The 22,156-nt window shown below is 55.5% G+C and overlaps 1 protein-coding gene across 6 annotated transcripts in view; it reads right to left on the bottom strand.

Annotated features, from left to right (window-relative positions):
• Window positions 1-22,156, bottom strand: part of RNF213 (ring finger protein 213) — a 106,574-nt gene that overhangs the window by 29,928 nt on the left and 54,490 nt on the right. For all 6 annotated transcript variants that reach the window (XM_019818352.3, XM_045044707.1, XM_045044705.1 and 3 more), the window contains 15 exons: window positions 20,384-21,539; window positions 19,927-20,120; window positions 19,598-19,753; window positions 14,895-18,515; window positions 13,112-13,248; window positions 12,614-12,709; window positions 10,586-10,704; window positions 9,189-9,308; window positions 8,620-8,759; window positions 8,253-8,397; window positions 7,910-8,048; window positions 5,084-5,275; window positions 3,874-4,019; window positions 2,336-2,490; window positions 349-567 (listed from right to left, as the gene is read on the bottom strand). In XM_019818352.3, coding sequence (XP_019673911.3) covers window positions 349-567; window positions 2,336-2,490; window positions 3,874-4,019; window positions 5,084-5,275; window positions 7,910-8,048; window positions 8,253-8,397; window positions 8,620-8,759; window positions 9,189-9,308; window positions 10,586-10,704; window positions 12,614-12,709; window positions 13,112-13,248; window positions 14,895-18,515; window positions 19,598-19,753; window positions 19,927-20,120; window positions 20,384-21,539 — 6,735 coding nt within the window. The remainder of the gene's footprint in view (window positions 1-348; window positions 568-2,335; window positions 2,491-3,873; window positions 4,020-5,083; window positions 5,276-7,909; window positions 8,049-8,252; window positions 8,398-8,619; window positions 8,760-9,188; window positions 9,309-10,585; window positions 10,705-12,613; window positions 12,710-13,111; window positions 13,249-14,894; window positions 18,516-19,597; window positions 19,754-19,926; window positions 20,121-20,383; window positions 21,540-22,156) is intronic.

Genomic DNA, 22,156 nt, shown 5'->3' with positions numbered 1-22,156 from the left:
TGGTGGAAGGTGGGGGGGGCGGGTGGACAGAGAACAAACCCCTGACTAAGCAGCGCCCCCTGTGGCTGCTCTAATATCCTAAGCCCAGAGGTCCAGGTTGTGAGCCCGTGTTCTTCTGTTCCAGGCTCGTCGCCTACTCCCCTCTTGTCCCGGGATATAGGAAGCATTGGTCAGATGTGTTCCTAACATTTGTGTGTTAGCCGGGCATACGGCCCCGGGAAGAGGTCGCCCACGCAGAACACGGCTCCTGGGGCTTCCCGTCCTGGGCGGCCACGGAAGCACCCCCCACCTGCCCCAGGAAGGCCAAGCCCAGACCGTGAACACAAATGAACCCGGGAGAGGCCATACCAGCTCGGGTCCGTCCAGTCTGTCGTTCCTTACGGTTCCCATGACGTTGTAGAGTAACATCTGTAGGACTTGGGGGTAGGTGGTCACGATTCGGGAAAAGTTCTGCAGCCGGCTCCGGAAATGCTGATAAGCCACGTGCACCCACGGTAAGGAGACCCTTTCCTGTGGCCTCTGTGCTTGCAGCTGACAGATGCAGGACCACAGCGCCACCTGCAAAATCTGGGACGAGAAGCAAGCTTTTAGCGTAAACTGGAAAGCAAAACAAAAGCTATGTTTTGACGGTGGAAAATCCCGACCGCTCAAAAATGACACAAGGGAAACTTAAAAACCACACACACTGTGACGGTCCCTGGGTACGTTTTGGTGTCACCCTGTCTAGGCATTTTCTTATCTATACCTTGTCCCCGTTTTGTCCCCAGATCATGACCATGGTGTATGTCTGATTCTTTTCCCCACTTAACATCACATTGTGAACATTCCTCTGTCGTTAATTACGTTGGGAGACCCTCACTGTGAACGTGTGTGCCCATTAAAACAACCAGTCACCAATCAAACAGCTGTCACTTAACTTGTCTGGCCTTTAATTATGGACAATTAAATTGTTTCCTTTTTTTTTTTTTTTTTTTTTTTTTTTTTTGCCATTTTAAGAAACAAAGCTGGAAAGAACATTCTTGTGGATAAAGTGTTTGTCCACATCTGGTAACACGCCCGGGACAGAGACACCATTTCAGATTTTCTAAGGCTCTCAATACAACCCCTCGGACTTTTCCAGAAGCACATGCTGGTTCACAACACCATCTGTAACAGGGGTGCTTCTGGGTCCAGTTAAAAACCAGTCTTGGGGCGCCTGGGTGGCTCAGTCAGTTAAGTATCCGACCTTGGCTCAGGTCATGATCTCATGATTTGTGGGTTCGAGCCCCGCGTCGAGCTCTGTGCTGACGGCTTGGAGCCTGGAGTCTGCTTCGGATTCTGTCTCCATCTCTCTCTGCCCCTCCCCTGCTCATGCTCTGTCTCTCTTTCTCTCTCTCAAAAATAAATAAACGTTAAAAAAAAACAGTCTCGCCACATGGGCAAGAACCTAAAACCTAAAAACCGATCAGGTATTGTTGACTTATCAGTGAGGCTGGCCAGTTTTTTCTGTTTTGTGGATCTCTGCATAATTATTTTGTTAATACTTGGGTTTATAACTTTCATCTAGTTTTTAAAATTAGGAAACTTTCTTATTGATTCCTAAGAATATTTTATTTATTTTTTTAAGTAATCTCTACACCCAACATGGGGTTTGAACTCACGACCCTGAGATCAAGAGTCATATGCTCCCCCGCCAGGCCCCTCCGGGGTTCCTAAGCATATTTTGTTAGCCCTTAATCACGCTGGTGATAAGTATGTTGTCCTTAAATGGGTCACTTTCCTTTTTTACACACTCTCAAGTGTGAACCCAGTAGGTAATCAGAAGTGTCCTAATTTCCACTGAAATTTCAGTTAGTTATTACCTGTAGTGGCCAGTTAAATATTTACCTATTTTTTTTTCAAGAGAAGACTCCACATTTGAAAAGAAGGTGTTATTTATTTATTTTAATGTTTATTATTTTTGAGAGACAGATAGACAGAGCATGAGTGGGGGAGGGGCAGAGAGAGAGAGGGAGACACAGGATCCGAAGCAGGCTCCAAGCTCCGAGCTGGCAGCACAGAGCCTGACTAACGTGGGGCTCGAACCCACGAACGGCGGGATCATGACCTGAGCCGAAGTTGGACGCTTAACTGACTGAGCCCCACAGGCGCCCCGAAAAGAAGGTGTTAAAAAAATAATAAAGTAAAGTGAATAAAAAACTAAAAGGTGTTAGAGGGACACTGGAGGTCTCCCTTGCGTGAATGGAAAGCCCGTGATGCAGGGGGCCCCGGACAGGGGGCTGAGGGTGGAGGGACGGTGCGGCCCAGCCGCACGGACACCAGTGGCCCCCTCCCCTGCCCCAGAGTGAGCACTTACCCTCAGTTCTTCCCACGTGGACACTCTCATCGTCAAGAGGAGGAAGTCCTTTATATAGCATAGAAAGAGTTCTTCCTGCTGTTCTGCGCTGAGCTGAGCGAGAAACCTGCCCAGAGAGGTCTGCTGAAAGATTTCCACTAACTTCTTCAACAGTCCTGCGGAGCAGAGCAAAGAAGGGCGCAGAGGGAGAGCCTGAGGCGTGTCTTCTGGCCTGCGGTCAGGACCCCAGGGTCCCCCGGGCAAGGATAAGGCTCTGCTGAAGGGCAGCTCTCGGCAAACGGGAGTAAGCCGCACGATTTAATGGCTGTTTCTAGACACTTCGGACGCCTTTCCAGCGAGATGACGGAAACGAAGGCAGAATACATACTCAGTTTCAGTCACCACCAGCCTAGGTGGCCCCAAAGGGATAAGATGACCGCAGACAGAACAGGTTTTATGTCTAGCAAGTCATGTCATGCTTCGGGAATCCCAGGGTCTGAGTGGGTCACCAATGAGGGGGCTGCTCTTCGGGGGCCGGGGGTCACACGCTGCTCACACCAGGAAGATCTGCCTCTAGGGGACGAGTGCCAGCCCGCAGGCCACACGCTATCACAGGAAAGCAGGGGCAGTACGGGTACAGCCTCGAAAAAGGAAATACTCCTTCCTCAGGACAGAGATGGCTTCAATTTGTTCTGAAAACATTGCAGAATGCTTACCTAGAGAAGTAAGTTCGTCTTCAAGTATTTGACCTACTTTTTTTTTTCATGTTTATGTATTTTATTTTTATTTATTTTTTTCAACGTTTATTTATTTTTGGGACAGAGAGAGACAGAGCATGAACGGGGGAGGGGCAGAGAGAGAGGGAGGCACAGAATCGGAAACAGGCTCCAGGCTCTGAGCCATCAGCCCAGGGCCTGACGCGGGGCTCGAACTCACGGACCGTGAGATCGTGACCTGGCTGAAGTTGGACGCTTAACCGACTGCGCCACCCAGGCGCCCCATGTTTATGTATTTTAGAGGAGAGACAGAGCGCGAGCAGGGGAGGGGCAGAGAAAGAGGGAGACACAGAATCCGAAGCAGGCTCCAGGCCCTGAGCTGTCAGCCCAGAGCCCGATGTGGGGCTCGAACTCATGGATGGCGAGATCATGATCTGGAGCTGAAGTTGGACACCTAACCGACTGAGCCACCCAGGCGCCCCTGACCTGGCTTCTTTAAAGGCAATACTATGAGTAAACTTTGAAAAGTCTACTTCGTGCATGAAAGATGGAAAGATGACTTTTCCCAAGGATGCGTGACTCCTGGTTTTCCCGGGATATGCCTATGGCCAGGCCCGCTTGACCCGTGACGGCAGAGCAAGGAGCCACATGACTCCGAGGACACTGACCGCGCGGTGTGGACAGAACTTCGCTTGCGTCGCTGACACTGTTGGGAAGGGCTCAGCTCGGGCCGTCTCCCGAGTCCTGATGCCCGAACTGCCTAGAAGGTTCCGAATGGGAATGGCCCACTTACGACGGGGAGCCAGCACACGGTCCCGTTTCCCGGCATCCTCGGGGGCTCACCTTCAGCTCCAGTGATGTACTGAGCCTGGAGCCACAGCTCCTCCAGATACCCTTTGACTCTCCAGCCAAACGGGACGTCGTTGGAGATGTCCTCCGGAAGGGTCATGTGGTTCTGCACCATGATGTAGGGCACCTCACTCTTAGATCTGCAGCCAGACAAGGGGTTGCTCACGACACAAGCCCCACCTCTGATGCCACGCTCAACAGCACAGGTGCCCAGAAGGCTGGCCCAGATCACAGCTCAGGGCTTCCGTTATAAATGCACTCAAGCGCGTCCCTATGTCATCTGTTTCCCAGACAACAACGAAACAAGGCTGGGAGGTCAAGCAGGCTGCCCCAAGGCTGGGGCAGAACCGGGCCGTGCGGTGCCTGGACCTCCCCTCGCCGTCCACCTTCGACACAGAACCCGGCGTGTCGGAGGCGACCCTTTCCCTCAGGGTCGACGGTGCCCTGTCGTCTAAATAAGTGTTTCCACTCGAGATCCAGGATCCCACGTACTCGAACATTCTTTGTTCACCCACACTCCAAAAGCGAAGCCCCTGAGAGCCAAAGAGGAAACTGCTGGGAGGCCGGCTGAGAGTGAGCTGCGCAAGGGCAGGCCCGCGGCGGGGTATGCGGGTGCCGCCACGGAATGAGGGGCAGGGAGAGCTGACTGATCCAAGGGCTCTCCGCAGCACAGCCTCGCCAGTCCGGATGAGGCCCAAGCTGGCACGTGTACCTGGGGCGGTGCTCTGAAAGCAGGGCCATCCATGAGGCAGGGGAGTGAAACAGGGAATTCTCAGAACTTTCAAGAACCCCGTTTGTTACAGCGATGCCATCGCCCTTAGGCTGCAAACAGACCCGGCACTTAATTTCTGAATTTTTAATTTTAGAGAGAGTGCGTGCACGTGTGAGTGGGGCCGCGGCGGAAGGAGAGAGAATCTTCAGCAGGCTCCGTGCTCAGCGCTCACAGCCCGACTTGGGGCTCGATCCCACGAACCGCGAGATCGTGACCTGAGCCGCAATCAACAGTGGGACACTCAAATGACTGAGCCACCCAGGCGCCCCAGATCCAGCATCTAAAATAAATGTGATTCCAATGTCGATACATACACTTCATCAACTACTTGGATGAGCATGTTAAGACCGCACCTGCCTTACGGTTTTTTTCCCTTCACTCACACACACACACACACACACACACACACACACACACAACTCTCTTATTCACCTCATATCATTTGTCACAAGAGGAATGTTCAGAAGCTTGATGTCACGGAAAATAAACATCCAAAGATCTCTTGTCCAGGATGGAGAGTCTGGCCTGATCAGTAGCTCAAGGTTGCTGTCTATGTCGAGGACGGACACCATGCTCGCCAGGAGGGGGGTCACCACACCCTGGACCCGTTTCCAGAGGGTCTGCCTGCAGTGGGGGAGAGAGGAGACCGCGTGACGGCTCGGCAAGCACGGAGCGCGGGGGGGGGGGGGGGGGGGCTCCATTTTGTTGACATTCGGTTCATTGGTCACAAGACACCTGGTCTATCGATGCAACGCCACAGGTCTGGCAACACATGGAAACTGGCATCGTTTTTAGGTACCCAAAGAAAAGTTCACAGGTAGAAACGGATTGGAGACGGGACGGGAATGGACCTTAATTCTACATCGAATCAGTTTCCAAGTAGCATCCGTTGTGTTTTGTTACATAGCTATTTCCCCAAAGCAAGTAAAGGCTCTCTACAGAAAATAGGGACCACATTCATTTGGGGGAAAAAAAAGTTACTTTAAGAAAAAACAAACAATAGTTACAGGGAGAAAATGATAAAGCACAGGCCAAAATAAGTGTGTTGGGGGTCAAGTTAAACAGGAAAGTACACGCTTCTCTAAAACATGGTTTTACTCATGTCTGTGGACATTGGATCCAAAAGGGTTTACACACGTACACACGTTTCCCTGCTTCTGTTAACGCTGTTGTACTTCGCTGTTATAACGATGTTTATGCGTGATCATAAACTCTATAATGCCCTGCAAGGAACCTACTACCAAGTAGTTAATGTTGGGGAGAAAAAGTCAGGTTCCACTGTAAAAAGAAGAGAGAGAAATACTTTCCTTTTAAAAGTACGCAGTGTGCACAGACCTGTGGAGATTTCACAAGCGTCTAGGGAGGAAACGAAGCACGCTAACGGTCAAGAGAGCACTTGATTTACAGAAAAAAATGCCTAAGTAGAAAAAGTGTAGGAAACCACAGGATGAAATGTAGAAGCCGGCAGTGGGGGGAGAGGGGAAGGTGTACCTGGACGGGTATGCAGGCTTCGGGCATCGGGGAAAACCAAGACTAAAATGACTTGGATTTATTTTTTAATGTTTATTTATTTGCGGGGAGGGATGGCAGGGGGAGGGAAAGTGGGCGAGGGTCAGAGAGAGACAGGGAGACACAGAATCCCAAGCAGGCTCCAGGCTCCGAGCTGGCAGCACAGAGCCCGACACGGGGCTCGAACTCACGGACTGAGAGATCATGACCCGAGCCGAAGTCGGATGTTCAACCGACTGAGTCACCCAGGCGCCCCAAAGATTTGGACTTTAATCTCAAGAAGGGAAGTGACTTAGGTCCCCAGTACGTGGACGGTAAACAGAGTGGCCCCCAGAGGCTTGTGAGAGTGAACTAGTAGGCTCCAAAGCCCACCTGACACCCGACACAGGGGAGTTACAGCTGTGGTCTGACCACCCCATGCAGGGGTGTTCAGACACCCCCGGCAACTGCTGAGGGGTGGGCCAGTCTCAATACAGCCAACAGCAGAGCAGTGACAAGGAGGGACCCCACACACCGCTCTGGACACCTGCCGAGTGTGGGGAGTCTGGCCGCTGGAGGGGCGGTGTGAAGGGGAAACCAAAAATACAGATTTTAAGGATTACTGACATGAAATTAAATATTTAATAATATCTGTAAGAGGGGTGGGGAGCCTGGGTGCCTCAGTCCGACTTTGGCTCAGGTCACGATCTCACCGTTTGTGAGTTCAAGCCCTGGGTCCACGTCAGGCTCTGTGCTGGCAGCTCAGAGCCTGGGGCCTGCTTCCCATTCTGTGTCTCCCTCTCTCTCTGCCTCTCCCTGCTCGCACACTCTCTGTCTCTCTGTCTCTCTGTCTCTCTCTCTGTCGAAAATTAAGAAACATTAAAAAAGTACAAATATAATATCTGTAAGGTGTAACCAAGGAAAATGATCTAGATTAATATCTGATCTTATAAAATTCCTTACTCAGAAAGCGTAAGTGGGAAAGAAACTAAGGGTAAGTAAAGAAAAACACAGAAGCAGGAACTGCCCCCCACAGCAACGAAACCAGCAGCAGGAACTCTGGGGGCTCCCACAATTCCCGCCAGCCCATCACACAGAGGCAGTGTCCCGAGGCCATGCCGATCACGGCTGGGGAAGACCGGACCCGTATGAGACCAGAGGAGCCGAACGTTCCTTCAGAAGTGAGGAGCCAGGGCACGAGGATGTGTGACCAGCCTAAGAGGACCCTGCCGACTCGGGGCGGCTGGACCTTCCCTGTGGGACCCACCGTGTCCCGCCTCCCTCCAGAACACCAGGTGTCTCGACTTAGTCCTGAGAAAAGGGTCCAGGTTTTACGGAAAAAGGACCACGGGTGATACATGAATACTCCCGGACCCGACGTTTGTATTATCAAATGACTTCGACTAAGCAGCAGGCCTGAGAAAATCATTCCCCTTCCTTCCCTGCCTGTCCCCTTCCCCGTAACCTAAAACAGCAGCCATTTCCACGGACGACCACGCTGGTCGGGGTTAACACCCTGCGGGGACACACATTCTACTTTTGTTAAGTCGGGCGCTGTTCTTACGACAAAACGTGCACACACAGAAAAGGAGACCAGAGTCTAGCAAACCCCATCTGACCTCCACCCAGACCATTCTGCCCCCTTTGGGGAAAACAGGGACCGCTCTGAACCGCACGGAGCTTGCGGACGAGGCGCGCGGGCGAGCCGTCCACGGCCGGGGCGCTCGTGTCCCACTGCCACACCGAGCCACCCCCCCCACGGCCCAGTACCTGAATGTGCCTGCCTCCTGGAGAGCGTCCTGATTCGAGGCCTCCCGGGTCACCCACTCCTTCATGTTGAACAGGGACTGGTCTTCCTGCTGCTTTAGGAGCACGTAGAGGCGCGCCTTGGATGCCCGCAAGAACGCGGCTGCAGAAAAGCAGAGGGCATGTGCCTTGGGCATCCCCCACGGGCATCGAGCGGGGGGCTCTGATGGACGTCCAGTGACCCCAGGGTCTCGGGCGAGATTTGGGAGCTGCACCGAGGTCCCTGCTGCACCCGCGGCCCCTGCGAGCCCTGGGGCCACGGGGGCAACGGTCGCGCTCCCCCCGTGCCGCCCGTGGGGCCCCATACCTTTGACCTCGTCGTCGTCGTCCTCGTCTAGGAGGCCGAGAAGGATCTCCACTCTCCGCATGCTGCGCTGGCGGCCGTCCTGGTCGCGGAGCGTGCCCACGGCACTCTGTATGCAGCTCCTCAGCAGGCTGGTGGTGTCCATGATCTGTGTGTGTCACGGGGACAGTCAGGCCTCCCCGCCCCACGCCGCCCACCCCCCCCCCATCCCTCGAGAGCCGCTGTCGGGGGCCGCGGGCCTCCCCGGGGATTCAGCCCGGTCAGATCCCGCCCTGGCCCAGGGCCTTGACTCCGGGAGACAGGAGGGGACCGTCTGTGGGGTAGGCCCGCGTCCCGGGAGGCCCCAGAACTAGAAAGAGCCAGAACTCACATGGCTTCCGCCCTGCTCAGCGTTGCCCGTCGCCGTCGAGCCTTCCGTCCCCAGGTCCACCCCTGGCGCCTCCTCTGACCCCGCGGCCTCGGTTTCCATCGGTTCCTCCAGGCTGTCACCGGCCCCGTGTTCCGTCTCCACTGCAACAGAAGTGCGATCAAGCCGCGGAGAAAGGGAGGTGCACTCGGGCTCTTGCCCACAGGCCTCCCTGGTCCCTCACCCCCGCAGTGGGTCACACGGGCCGGGCTCCGGCAGGCCCGGGTCACGGGCTCCACCAGCACCAACCTTCCCTCCCGTCCTGGGCTCACACGGCTGACAGGGGGTGCTGGCGACCAGAGTCTGACACGCACCACAGGCCCCATTTCACAGCCTGATGTGTCCACTACGACCCATTTTCCCATGTGGGCACGATGACCTGCCTGGCCTTGGAAGCAGCGGAAGGTGTCCTGGGACTTGCCCCCTGTCAGGGCAGGTGCGGGGACTCAATGGGGACCTCCCTGCTCCTCCGTGCTCCCGGCCACCACTCCTACTGTCCCACCTACGGCCCCAAAGGCTTCCTCCTGACTTACACTCGGAGTTCCCTTCTGGTTTAAACAGCTGGCTGATGGTCACATTCTGCAATCTAGTCACGTCCGAAACCATAACCGTGGACTTGCACAGGTCGTCAATGTGCACAGACTGCCACAGCCCTGTGAGGAATGAAGTCACTGAGAACGTCCCCATGCTTTTCCTGGTGTCCTCTTGGCCACAAGCAGGGACACACCACAGGTCCTGATGTTTAAATACGCAGCTGCTCAGGGGTGTTGGGGGGCCCAGTTGGTTAAGCATCCGACCGGCAGCTCGGGTCGTGATCTCACGGTCTGTGAGTTCGAGCCCCGCGTCGGGCTCTGGGCTGACAGCACAGAGCCTGGAGCCTGCTTTGGATTCTGTGTCTCCCTCTCTCTATGCCTCTCTCTTGCTTGTGCTCTCTCTCTCTCAAAAATAAATAAAGATTAAAAAAAATTTTTTTAAATACACCTATTGCTGAATGGTTTGTACCCTTTAGTCCCCTTAGTCACCCTTTAGTGACTCTGGTTCACACACAGAAGCCACCTGACCCTGCTATCTATTTCAACAACCGTAACATAAACATCACTCATAAGAATGGAAAGATCTGCCTTTTTGTAAAGGGTATCTGAAGGTTTTCCATTCTTTTTTTTTTTTAAGTTTATTGATTTATTTTGAGAGAGACAGAGAGTGCACGAGCAGGGGAGGAGGAGAGAGAGAATCCCAAGCAGGCTCTGTGCTGTCAGAGCAGAGCCCAATGTGGGGCTTGAACTCACAAACCCTGAGATCACGACCTGAGCCAAAACCAAGAGTTGGATGTTTAACCACCTAAGCCACCGAGGCGCCCTGGTTTTTGATTCTTTTTACATTTTTTAGTAACCTTGCCCCATCACAGCTAGAAAAGGGGTGTGGGAAATTGGCAAGATTTACCCGCCATTATCTACGACATTCTTAAACTGTCACTTGCCAGTTCCTAGAATACCAATTTTCTTATGCGTGAAATAATTGGTGACCCATTCCTCAGAAAAAAAGAGAGAGGCTTACGATAGCATTCCCTGCCCCCCGCCAGAACCAGGCATAAAGTGTCAGTGCTTCCAGAACAATGCCAGTTGGGAGTGCCTTCTCTAGGCTATCCGTGTAATAAAAGACACGATTAAAGACACGATTAAAAGACACTATAAAAGAAAACGCTGGTGCTTATCTACCAGTCAGTAAGGGAGTCCCGCACACTGTAGCAGCCAGCCCAGACACGCGTGATTCCTGCAATAAGCCGGGGTTAAGAAATTTAATTGCATCCGAAACGAATCTCGTTGAGATCAACACCGGTGCTCGGATCCCAGGCTTGTGCGCCACGGGAGCAAATCAGGAGCAACTCTGCACAGTATCTAAATAAGCCTATTTGGTGCCATTTTCAGCCTACCCCCGTGGAATCCCACGTAGGACGCTCCACTCTCCATCCGGGACAGTTTCGTGATGAAATAGACCAAGATGCAGCCCTGATTCCCTTGTATCTTGTTGATTTCGTTTATAGCAGAATACCTGTTTTAAAACAAGCAAGCGAGGACAAACAAGTCAAAACAAAACAAACAAACAGACAGACAAAGCCAACGTTGTGGAAGCGGCTGACTGCTCCCGTGGGCGGTCAGGTTCAATCTTATGTCTTCTTAGCTTGCTTTCTTTCCCCCTCCCTCCCTCCCTCTTTCTTTCCTTCCTTCCTTCCTCCCTCCCTCTTTCCTTCCTTCCTTCCTCCCTCCCTCCCTCTTTCCTTCCTTCCTTCCTTCCTCCCTCTTTCCTTCCTTCCTTCCTCCCTCTTTCCTTCCTTCCTTCCTTCCTCCCTCCCTCCCTTTTTCCTTCCTTCCTCCCTCCCCTTTTCCTTCCTCCCTCCCTCCCTTTTTCCTTCCTTCCTTCCTTCCTCCCTCTTTCCTTCCTTCCTCCCTCTCTCTTTCCTTCCTTCCTTCCTTCCTTCCTTCCTTCCTTCCTTCCTCCCTCCCTCCCTTTTTCCTTCCTTCCTCCCTCCCCTTTTCCTTCCTCCCTCCCTCCCTCTTTCCTTCCTTCCTTCCTCCCTCTTTCCTTCCTTCCTTCCTCCCTCTCTCTTTCCTTCCTTCCTTCCTTCCTTCCTTCCTTCCTTCCTTCCTTCCTCCCTCCCTCCCTTTTTCCTTCCTTCCTCCCTCCCCTTTTCCTTCCTCCCTCCCTCCCTCTTTCCTTCCTTCCTTCCTCCCTCTTTCCTTCCTTCCTTCCTCCCTCTCTCTTTCCTTCCTTCCTTCCTTCCTTCCTTCCTTCCTTCCTTCCTCCCTCCCTTTTTCCTTCCTTCCTCCCTCCCCTTTTCCTTCCTCCCTCCCTCCCCTTTTCCTTCCTCCCTCCCTCCCTCTTTCCTTCCTTCCTTCCTCCTTCCTTCCTTCATTCCTCCCTCCCTTTCCTTCCTTCCTTCCTCCCTCCCTCTTTCCTTCCTTCCTTCCTTCCTCCCTCCCTCCCCCTTTCCTTCCTTCCTCCCTCCCTTTTTCCTTCCTTCCTCCCTCCCTTTCCTTCCTTCCTTCCTCCCTCCTTCTTTCCTTCCTTCCTTCCTTCCTTTCCTTCCTTCCTTCCTCCCTCTTTCCTTCCTTCCTTCCTCCCTCCCTCCCTTTTTCCTCCCTCCCTCCCTCCCTCCCTCTTTCCTTCCTTCCTTCCTTCCTTCCTTCCTCCCTCCCTCCCTCTTTCCTTCCTTCCTTCCTTCCTTCCTCCCTCCCTCCCTCCCTCCCTTTTTCCTTCCTCCCTCCCTCCCTTTTTCCTCCCTCCCTCCCTCCCTCCCTCCCTCTTTCCTTCCTTCCTTCCTTCCTCCCTCCCTCCCTCCCTCTTTCCTCCCTCCCTCCCTCCCTCTTTCCTTCCTCCCTCCCCCTTTCCTTCCTTCCTTCCTCCCTCCCTCCCTCCCTTTCCTTCCTTCCTTCCTCCCTCCCTCTTTCCTTCCTTCCTCCTTCCTTCCTTCCTTCCTTCCTTCCTTCCTCCCTCCCTCCCTCCCTCTTTCCTTCCTTCCTTCCTTCCTCCCTCCCTCCCTCCCTCCCTCTTTCCTTCCTTCCTTCCTCCCTCCCTCCTTTCCTTTCTAATGTTTATTTTTGAGAGACAGAGACAGAGCGTGAGCAGGGAGCTCCAGAGAGAGGGAGACACAGAATCGGAAGTAGGCTCCAGGCTCTGAGCTGTCAGCACAGAGCCCCACAAGGGGCTCAAACCACGAACTCTGAGATCGTGACCCGAGCCGAAGTCGGACGCTTAACCAGCTGAGCCACGCAGGGGCCCCTCTAGGATAGTCTTTTATATCCTATTAATATTCTATCATTTACACTTCTTGGCGTTTTACCACTGTTGCCTGGTTTTAGCCTTCTCTGTAGGCTAAATTTCAGGGGGGAAATTCTTTAGGAACTCCTGAATAAAATCTGGGCTTTCCGGGCAGTTTCTGAGAAAAATACCAAACACATACTTCGCTGAAGCAATGAGTTGAGCGCTGTGGACTCCGTCTTCAAAACTGGTTTGAATAATGAGGATTTTACACCTGGCTGCATCAGATAAGCAGTTTCTGAAAGAAAAAGGAAATTATCCGTCCTTAGAAACGGGCGATGAAACTCCCCCAGACTGACGGGAAGTAGAAGACGACCGAGACCGAGAACGAGTGCCTCGGGTGAGGATCTCCTCTGTGTGAGCGGACGAGCCAGGGGAGAGCATGTAAACCCGGGGAAATGCTTCCCCGATGAGACGAGACGATGCTTCCCTCCACCCTCCAAGAAGGACGCCTGTGCAGAGGCAGCAGAGACGAGGGGGCACTGGAAGGATGCAACAAGCACCCTTTTCGGTCGTGTGGCTTCGGCGGTCACGAGCCAGGGCTGGTGACAGCCCGGTGGTCCCTGCAGCCCTGTGAGTGAAGGACAGAGCAGTCAGGGCTGGGGGCAGAGGGGACAGGGAGGGAAGGCGGGAGCCTCACTGGACTTCTCTGAGGAATGAGCCCTCGGTGTCAAACTGCTGCAGAGACAGGATCATGGGCTTCAGAGCTCCGTCCCCTCCTTCTGACTGCAAAACTTCGCAGTCACGGTTGGTCAGCAGTCTGGAGAAAGTGGTGATCTACAAAGTCAGGAAACGCAAGTTACTGGCTAGAATTCAAGGGAAGGTTTACAGGTCTGCTGGGTTAAGTCCCAGAAACGTGAGGATGTTGAACAGATACCTTCCATGGGCTCCAGCATGCGTCGCGGAGTTGGTACACAGAAAAGAACCCAAACCCAGAGATTTTAAAAACGAGGCAGCGTTGAGGCACGCAGAACCCATGGGATCGAAACGTTCTAGAGAGAAGACTCATCCTGTTCCCTAGGTGCCTTCAAGTCTCCTTGGAGCAGCTCTCCGTACGTGGCCCCTAATGGAAATTCTGACGATTGCTCAGGGCTCAACGTCCCCGCCATTTCTCCCTCAGTCTTGCTGCATTCGTCCAGACAGACATCGCCGCCTGGATGTCACAGGGGGCAGCCAGGTGCGCCCTGGATGGAACTTACCACCAATACTTGTTTGTTGCTCATTCCTGGACTGCGACTCTCCAAACCTCCAGGCATCCAAAGCATGATCTGGGGAACCTTCCCTAGACCCCTCCGTCTTCCACGGCCCCCCCAAAAGAATCAGCCCCTCGCTCTGCCAACTGATATCTGGACTATTTCTCCATTCTGTCCCACGTGCTCCTCTCTCGGACTAAACTGGCCCAGCAGCCTCCTGACTGGCCTATCTTTTCTGCGACACTCTTCTCTCAGGCCTTCTCCCTCCCTGTCCCAGGCAATGGGACCCATCTCGACAAGCATTCCGTCATCTCTCCCGTCTCTACGGCAGACCCCTCATCGGCGCCGCTGCTAAGACCCGCCGTGAAGTCTCTCCAACGGCATCTCAACCCCACCTCTCGGTCCTTGCGTCCTCGAACCTCACGCTGCACAGCGACCAGTCCCTGGAGCGATTTCACACCTTGACAGCTCAGCTCAAGTAGGCTCTGTGCCTGTAGTACTGTCCCAGCCACACGTCACGATCGGCTGGCGGGTCCTCTGACCTCATACCCTGATCTGCGTCACCCCCTTCTGCCTCCACGGATAGCACTGTCTTATGATATCCATGGCACCTGCTCGCAAGTCTCACGCTGCATGCTGACGGAGGCCGAGAAGCGTGCCAACGCACGTCTATATTCTCAGTGCCCTCAGCCCGGTACTGGAAGGCGTCCCTTCATTTGCTGAAGCGAACGTTGTCCACAGCGTTACCCTCCGCGCAGAGGACTGCGCGGAAGCAGGCACTCGAGACTCGCTTGGCCTGAACTTTTTTGAGGATTTGGGTCTCTCACACTCCATGGAGAGAAAGCGGAGTCTCAACGTAGCCATCTGTAAATTCCTTGGCACTGCCTTTTTTTTTTTTGTAATTTTTTTTTAACGTTGACTTAGTTTTGACAGAGAGGGAGAGAGACAGAGCATGAGAGGGGGAGGGGCAGAGAGAGAGAGAGGGAGGCCCAGAATCCGAAACGGGCTCCAGGCTCCGAGCTGTCGGCACAGAGCCCGACGCGGGGCTCGAACTCACGGACCGCGAGATCGTGACCTGAGCCAAAGTCGGACGCTCAACCGACCGAGCCCCCCCCAGGTGCCCTTCTTACGCACTGCCTTGAAAGGAGTCCTGAATTCTGGACCCTAGGGATCCACCCAAGGCCTCTGGGGTGAAAGGGGACCAGGGTACAAGCGTAGCGAGACAATCACCTCCGTGAAGATGATGCGGCGTTCCAGGTGGCGCTCGGGGTCCGCCGTGCGCAGCTGGGCCCGGAGGAAGTCCGCAAAGGAGCTGTGCTGCTGCGTGTGATAGTACTCCCGAGACAGCGCCTGGGCGGTGAACAGGCCCAGGGAGGAAGCGCCCAGGCGGACCACGGCGTCTGGCGTGGCACAGCCCAGCAGTATCGACTTGGCCTCCTCGCACACCCTCTGGTAAAGTTCGTCGGTCAAGGCCCCGCGGCCTAGCCTCTCCGTGACCTGCAGCACCACAGAGGCGCAGGCGTCCGAGTGGTAACCGACGAAGACTTCGGAAGGGCTGTATCTGTGTCCGCCTGCGAAGTGCTGAGCTTTCACATCCACGAACCTCTCCACCCAGGCCTTGAGCTCCTCCACGACCCTTCTCTGCCATTTCTCCAGGACGGTGTTGATGTCCAGGTAGTGCTTCTCCAGCCGGTTGATGAGAGGGATGGGGAACTGTTTGTAGACGACGTCTTTCTCCTCGATGACGATCAACCGGAAGTCGGGGTGGACCCGGCACTTGACCCGATGGGTCCCCAGCCCGAGGTCCACGTACTTCTGGCCTCCCAGGTAGACGTAGTACTGGTTGAGCGCGTCGTACAGGCTCTCGTAGAGGCTCTGGAGGTTGAGCAGCACCACCGTCTTGCCGGTCTCCATGCAGATCTTCACCCGGTTGATGTTCCTGCAGATCTGGGTGTACTCTTGGTCCCGGGGAAAGCTGGAGCCGAAAATGATCTCCGGCTGCTGGTCGTCCCTGAAGAACATTTGCTGCAGGACCTGGAGGGCCGCGTAGTTTCTGGTCAGCACGAGCAGGTAGCGGGACTCGGACTCGTCCGGCTCCCCGCCCGCCGCCTTCCGGAGGCGGACGCACATGTTCTGCTCGATCAGCTGTATGGTGCTGACCGCCTCTGAGCACTTCGCCTCGGGCAAGGCGGCCGTAAAAATGTCCAGCGCGTGGATGTCGTCTTTGCCGCTGAAGTTGCGGAGGACGGCCTGCGCGATGTCTTGCGGGGAAGGCTCTTTATCAGAAGCCTTCGCCCTGGCGAAGACCATCTTGATGAGGCTGTAGTAGTCGCGGAGCCCGAAGAACTCCTTGTCTTGCTTCCTGCACACCGTTTCGTAGGCTCTGGCAAAGGGCGCAAAGAAGCCCTGCACCCTCTGTTGAACCAGGGGCTCCGAGGAGCAGATACCCTTGGCGCTCTCCATGAGCTCCTTCTTACTGGGGCTGCCGCGCGACACAAAAATGCCCCGGTTCATCTTGGCGGGGTCCAGGGCCCAGTTGGAAATGCCTATGAAGCCAACCTTCTGGTGGGGGGCAGGATCGTCTTCGATGCAGCCGTACTCCAGCAGCGGGTGCAGCGCCTTCAGGGGCATCTTGGGCGAGTCCTCGGCCAGCCCCACCTCGTCCAACACCACCACGGACACGTACTCCTGCAGGTCCTTGCCCTGCTGGAAGCGGGCACACTGCTTGAAGGTGCTTATGATGCCCTGCGGGGTGGAGTGGGGGCTGCACTGGAACGACACCAGGTGGACCTGCTTCAGGTTGCGGAAGAGGTCTGAGTGGGCCGCCGGGCCTTGCATGGCGTCCGCCACGATGGTCTTGGCCAGAGATTTAGAGCTGCCGGGCTTCCCCACCAGGAAGAGAGGAATCTTCAGCTCGATGCAGATGACCATCATGAAGACGTTCTCTTTCAAAGCCGAGTTCCTGGCGATGGTTTTCCGCAAAGACACGCCATCCAGGAAGAGATCCTGCGTTCGAGTTATCTCCTCCAGGACGACCTTGCTGTCGTTGTAGGGTTCCGGAAAGAGCCTGCAGATGGTCTTCCAATAGGACTCCTTCTGTTCTAAGGAGGCGTGATAGCACACCGCGAGGGCCAGCACCAGGGACCAGAGGACGGGCTCTCTCTCGAAGCCGCTTTGGTCCACGTCGGCCCTGCAGAGGAAGGCGTCCAGCTGGGACAGGAGCATCACGCGGTGGTCGTAGAACCACATGAAGACTCGGACACAGCGCTCCACGTCCCTGAGGCTGACAAAGCCACACTCGTTTCCTCTCTTCCTCATGAAGCTCTGCGAGGCGGAAAGCACCTCCGTGATGGCCCGGATCTGGGCTTCGTCCACCCCGACGGAGTCCACCGTCCTCTGCACGATCTGCTGGATATAGAGCTTCTCGGCGGTGTTATTCAGCTGGCCGAAGTCCCACACCAGGGGGATGAGGCTCGGCGGCAGAGCGTGGACCCGGTACACCAGCTGCCGGAGAGGGGTGGAGCCAAGCTTCTCCGCCGTGTCCTCCGAGCGGACCCTGTACCCCAAACCGGCCGCCTCCAAACGGCGGATCATCTCCTGCGAGTGCTTCCGGTAAGGGTTGCAGGCGGCTATGATGTGCAGGCCCGAGTCCTTGGCCAGGGGCTGGCCGTTCACGGTACGATCGCACAGGACTTCCTTGATGCAGCTTATGGCTTCCGTTGTGTTGGCTTCATCGAAAAACAAGATGGTGCCCAGCTGATGCTGCTCCTTGTTGAAGACAGCGAGTTCCTCGGCCTCCCGGACTTTGGAGTAGATCATCTCTGCCGTCGTTCCCCCGTGGACCTTGACCAACTTCATGGTTTCAGCTTGGGTGCTCCCACGCCGCAGGTCGCTGAGGAACTTAATGAGCCTGGTTTTCCCGCAGCCGGTCTCCCCCATGATGATAACGGGGATCCCACACCGGAACCGCATCTCGATGGCAAGGATCTTAAGCATGTTGTCCACGGTGAGCTCATAGGTTTCATCGGGGTCCATGGGCCACTGGATCCCTAACGCCAGGCACAGCCTTTCCAGTTTCTCATGCCTGGGCAGCTGGTCAAAGTCAACGTTGAAGGGCACCCTCTGGAGCGACAGCCCCCGGTACAGTTCCATCGCCATGACGTCTTTCTTGATGACCGTCCTGCTGGCGAGATCCACCGCGTCAAGGCTGCCGTTCTGGTTGGGCTGGATGTGGAAGCCTATGAATGTCATGGACGTGTGGTCGCCGTTGAAGAACACGTACGGGTGAGGCTCGGACTCCCACCTCCTCCGGAGGGTGAAAGGGGCGAGATCTTCTTCCCTGACCCCATCCATGGGGACCGCGTACCTCCCTGGGCTTTGGTCGGACGTGTGAAGGGTTGGTGTGGCGAAATCTCTTGCCATGAAGATCATGAAGGTGACCACAAAGTTCTTGAAGCCCCCCAGCGTGTCTCCAGTTACGTCTGGGTTGCAGAAGAGGGAACCCTCGCAATCTCGGAGCTGGTAATTGAGGAACCCGGCAAAGTTCCGGAGCTCTGACCAGGATGGATCTATCACCCCGCAGTAAATCAGGAAATACTGCAGGCATTCCGTAGGGGTGCCTTCCACACAGCCTTCTTGGTACAGGAACGAGTCCAGGTTTTCTTTCTGGTGGAACCGTCTCAGATACTGGTAAGGCCTCTGGAAAGTCTCGCTTTGGAACACTCCCTGGTCCATCCCTGGATCTCTGGAGTTCTCCTCGGGACTCAGCTCCATATCGATCACTTCTTTGGGAGGCCGGCAGGTGACTCTTGGGAAGATGTCGAGAAAGCTGAACTGGGGGCCGTGTGTACTCTGGAAAGGGGAGACACAAAGAAAACGCGTATGGCTCCGTTTTCCGAACCATCGTTCTGCACCTTAACCCTTCACGCGGTCTGCACCGGACGGGCCTTTATGAGCAACTACTTTGCGTCAACTGATTTCCGCAGCCTCCTTTGTACACGAGACTGCTTTCTTTTGTATGCTGAGGCATCGTGGGAACTTACCTTCTCAGCTGCTAAGTCTCTTCTACCCGACTTCTTGAAACAAAATCTCTAAATTTTTTTTTAATCTTTATTTATTTTTGAGAGAGAGAGAGAGAGAGAGAGAGAGAGAGAGAGGGGGACAGAAACAGAGCACGAGCAGGGGAGGAACAGAGAGAGAAGGAGACACAGCATCTGAAGCAGGCTCCAGGCTCTGAGCCATCAGCACAGAGCCCGACACGGGGCTCGAACCCACCAACGGTGAGATCGTGACCTGAGCTGAAGTTGGGCGCTCAACTGACTGAGCCACCCAGGCGCCCCCTGAAACAAAATCTCTATTAAGCCCGTGTGTGTGCGCGTGCAGACGCGTGCACAAGATGCCCACCCTTTCGTTTAGAAATGTACACGACAGGGGGCGACTGGATGGTTCAGTCAGCTGAACATCCAGCTCAGGTCATGATCCCAGGGTTGTGGGATCGAGCCCCATGTCGGGCTCTGCACTGAGCATAGGGCCTGCTTGAGATTCTCGCTCTCCCTCTCTCCCTGCCCTTCCCCAGTTTGCACATGCTGTCTCTCTCTCTCTCTCTCTCTCTCTCTCTCTCTCAAAAAAAGAAATGTACATGACAAAAGCCTCCTTCCCATCTTGGCTGGCATTAAGAAAGACGGACCGTGTCCAGCAGACGAACTTACTGCATTGCGAGCACCGCTGGCATTTAACGCCAACAGCATGAATCCCGAAGTGAACAAAACAAACATAAGATACTGCTAACAGATGACGGTATCTTCATTCCAGACATTATTAGAAAAATAATTTTAAAGACTGAATTGTCTTTACTAACACCGTGCTCAGCTGCTTCGCTAAGGGAGCAGTGGGCGAACCGGTGCAGAGACGTGAAAATGCCCTGTGGTACACACCCGTTTGGAAGGCGTCTTGAGCATTACTGGGGTCCTTTCCAGGATTTCAATGATGTATAAATGGCACGGGTTCCGGAGCCACATTTTCCCATTTATATCCATTAAGTACTGCAGGATGAGGAGTTTGAAAATGAACACCCAAAGTCCGGTCTGCACCTAAAGACAGAATCACGCAGGTGTAGGAGCGCTTAGAAGACGGCCCGTCCTCCCAGCCCCGGGGACTGTCGTGCTCCGTCCTTGGACACGGTGATACCGAGTATCAATACGCGTGGGAAGAGGACGCTGACTTTCCCGAAGCGGCCGCGCGACCAAGACCCCGGGGCACTTACCGAAGAGGTCACGTCAAAGTGGAATATCATGGGTCTGGTCTGATAGCGGGCCTTCAGGAAAGGCAGGAGGGAACTCAGTACTTGGTTCTCATCCACCTGAGGGTCGATCAATCGGATGACCTTAAGGGGCACGTTTTCTCCTCTCAGCTTCATCGTCAGTTTGCTGTGCAATCTCTCCACGTAGAGAGACTTCCCTGAAACGTTAGAGTATGGAAATCAGGCGGCAGGACCGTGGACCAGGAAGACTTGTTGCAAGTCGCTTCTCTGTGCAAAATTTGGAACGGGTGAAACAAACCATCGCCCCGATTCACAACCTCAGAGAGCCAGAACCTCCCTGAGACTCCGTGTCCCCGCCTACAGAGGGCTCCATCCGAGCCGTCCCCCCGCTGCAGGGGGAAGGGCCGTCGGATGGCCCCCGCGACCCGAGGGGCCCGCCCACCCCGGCAGCGGTCATTACCGACGCCCGCGCGCTTGGACGCCACGATGCCCACGCACGTCCGGTCCCGGAACACGTCGGCGGCCGACGGCGTGTGCGCGGGGACCTGGAAGTGCTGCGCCAGGTAGGCCTGGATGTCCCGCAGGGGCGCCTGGGGGGTGACCAGGACCTTGTGCTGGCTGAAGGCGGAGGGCAGGTGACAGTGCTCCCGCTCGCTGTCGCACACCATCACCAGCTGGAAGTCCTCGTGGTGCGGCTGTGAGCACAGGCTCAGGAAGAGTGCCTCCGCCTGGCTGGCCACCTCGTAGCTCAGCAGGTCCGCGTACAGCAGGCTGTAGACGCCCTGCCCCCGGGAGCCCGGGGTCAAGCAGCGACGCAGGAGCAGAGCCACCTCCTCCAAGGTGGTCGCCGGGGTGCAGAGGAGCACCTCGTCGAAGGTGGGCAGGGGCTGCTGCGGGGTGTGCATGTAGATGGCCAGCGCGGCCAGCAAGACCTCGGAGTGGCCGCAGACGATGAGGTTGGGCCGGCCGACGTGCAGGCCCTTGGGCAGCTGGCGCTCCACGGGGCACCCGCGCATCCACCCTAGGAGGGCCAGGCATCGGCCGAGGGCCTCCAGGTCCAGGCAGTGGGGCAGGAAGGCGCTCATGCACACCAGCGACTGCTCCAGGACGGCCCTCAGCTTGCCCGCCAGGCTGAGCTCCCGCAGGAGCATCACCTGCAGCCCCTGGATCGCCGTCTTCTCCTCGTGCCTGGCAGCCTCCCCGCGGGGCTCCTTGAGGGCCTTCGCGACGTCCTTCGGGGTGCAGTTGCCTTTGATGAAGGACAGCATGGTGAGGGCGGCGTCGCTGGGCGTCGCTTTCTTGAGCTCCGTGCTCAGGTACACCAGCTGCTCGGCGGTGTAGTAGTTGAGGTAAAAGTGCTTGGCCCGCTTCTCCGCCACGAAGGCCTCCCAGCGGTCCAGGAACTGCTCCAGCTGCTTGCTGACGGCCTCCAAGAGCTCTGCGACCGAGCCGCTGCCCTTGAGCTGGACCACACGCTCCAGGCGGAAGTCCATCTGGATGGAGACGCCGTGTCGAGGGGAGCAGTGCACCTGGGCCGTCCAGTTTCTGAACAGCATGTTCCCGGCAGCGTACAGGTTTATGAAGGACTCCACGAGCCTCTGCACGTTGCAGAACACCTGTGGCGAACGGAAGCGGGAGCCGTGTCACAGGCGACGCGGGAGTCGAGGGGGAAGCGCCCCTCGGGTTCGGGTCTTTGCACGCTTCCCGGCGCGGCCTCGGACACGCGGGGCTCGCCGCGGAGGCCTTTTCTCCTCTTTACATAATCAGCCTCTCGAGGGGACTCTCTTGAGGATAAAGGCTATTGGCGTAAGGTACAGATAGCCTTGAAAGAAAAAACCCTTGACAGAGGCCAGGGGCTGTCACGTAAACGGATACTCCTTTAACGGTATGTTCGCTTTTAATTTTGACCAAGAGCTACGATCTAAATCTTCTGGTATTGGGGGGTTCTTGCTGATTCACAGCGATCGAAGCAACAGAAGTCTCCTTCTGGGACCCCTCCGCCGGCCGTCTCCCCTACGACGCAGAGAACTAACAGACAATTCAGCCTGCGCACCTTAAGACGGGACCACCGACCGAACGGGCCCGTCGTGGCTCAGACATCTCTTGGCATCTTGAATTCGGGTTCCTGCATTCTGCAGGCCCGCTGTCCCCCCCCACCCCCCCACCCCCGATTTAAAGCGGAGTGCCTCCTATCACTTAATGCCAACTCAGACCCTCCTGAGTTGTCCCGCCC

This window comes from Felis catus, chromosome E1 (genome assembly GCF_018350175.1).
Source record: "Felis catus isolate Fca126 chromosome E1, F.catus_Fca126_mat1.0, whole genome shotgun sequence".
Taxonomy (NCBI): domain Eukaryota; kingdom Metazoa; phylum Chordata; class Mammalia; order Carnivora; family Felidae; genus Felis; species Felis catus.
Note: the sequence above shows the minus strand (reverse complement) of the source record. Positions and strands in the feature narration are given on the sequence as shown.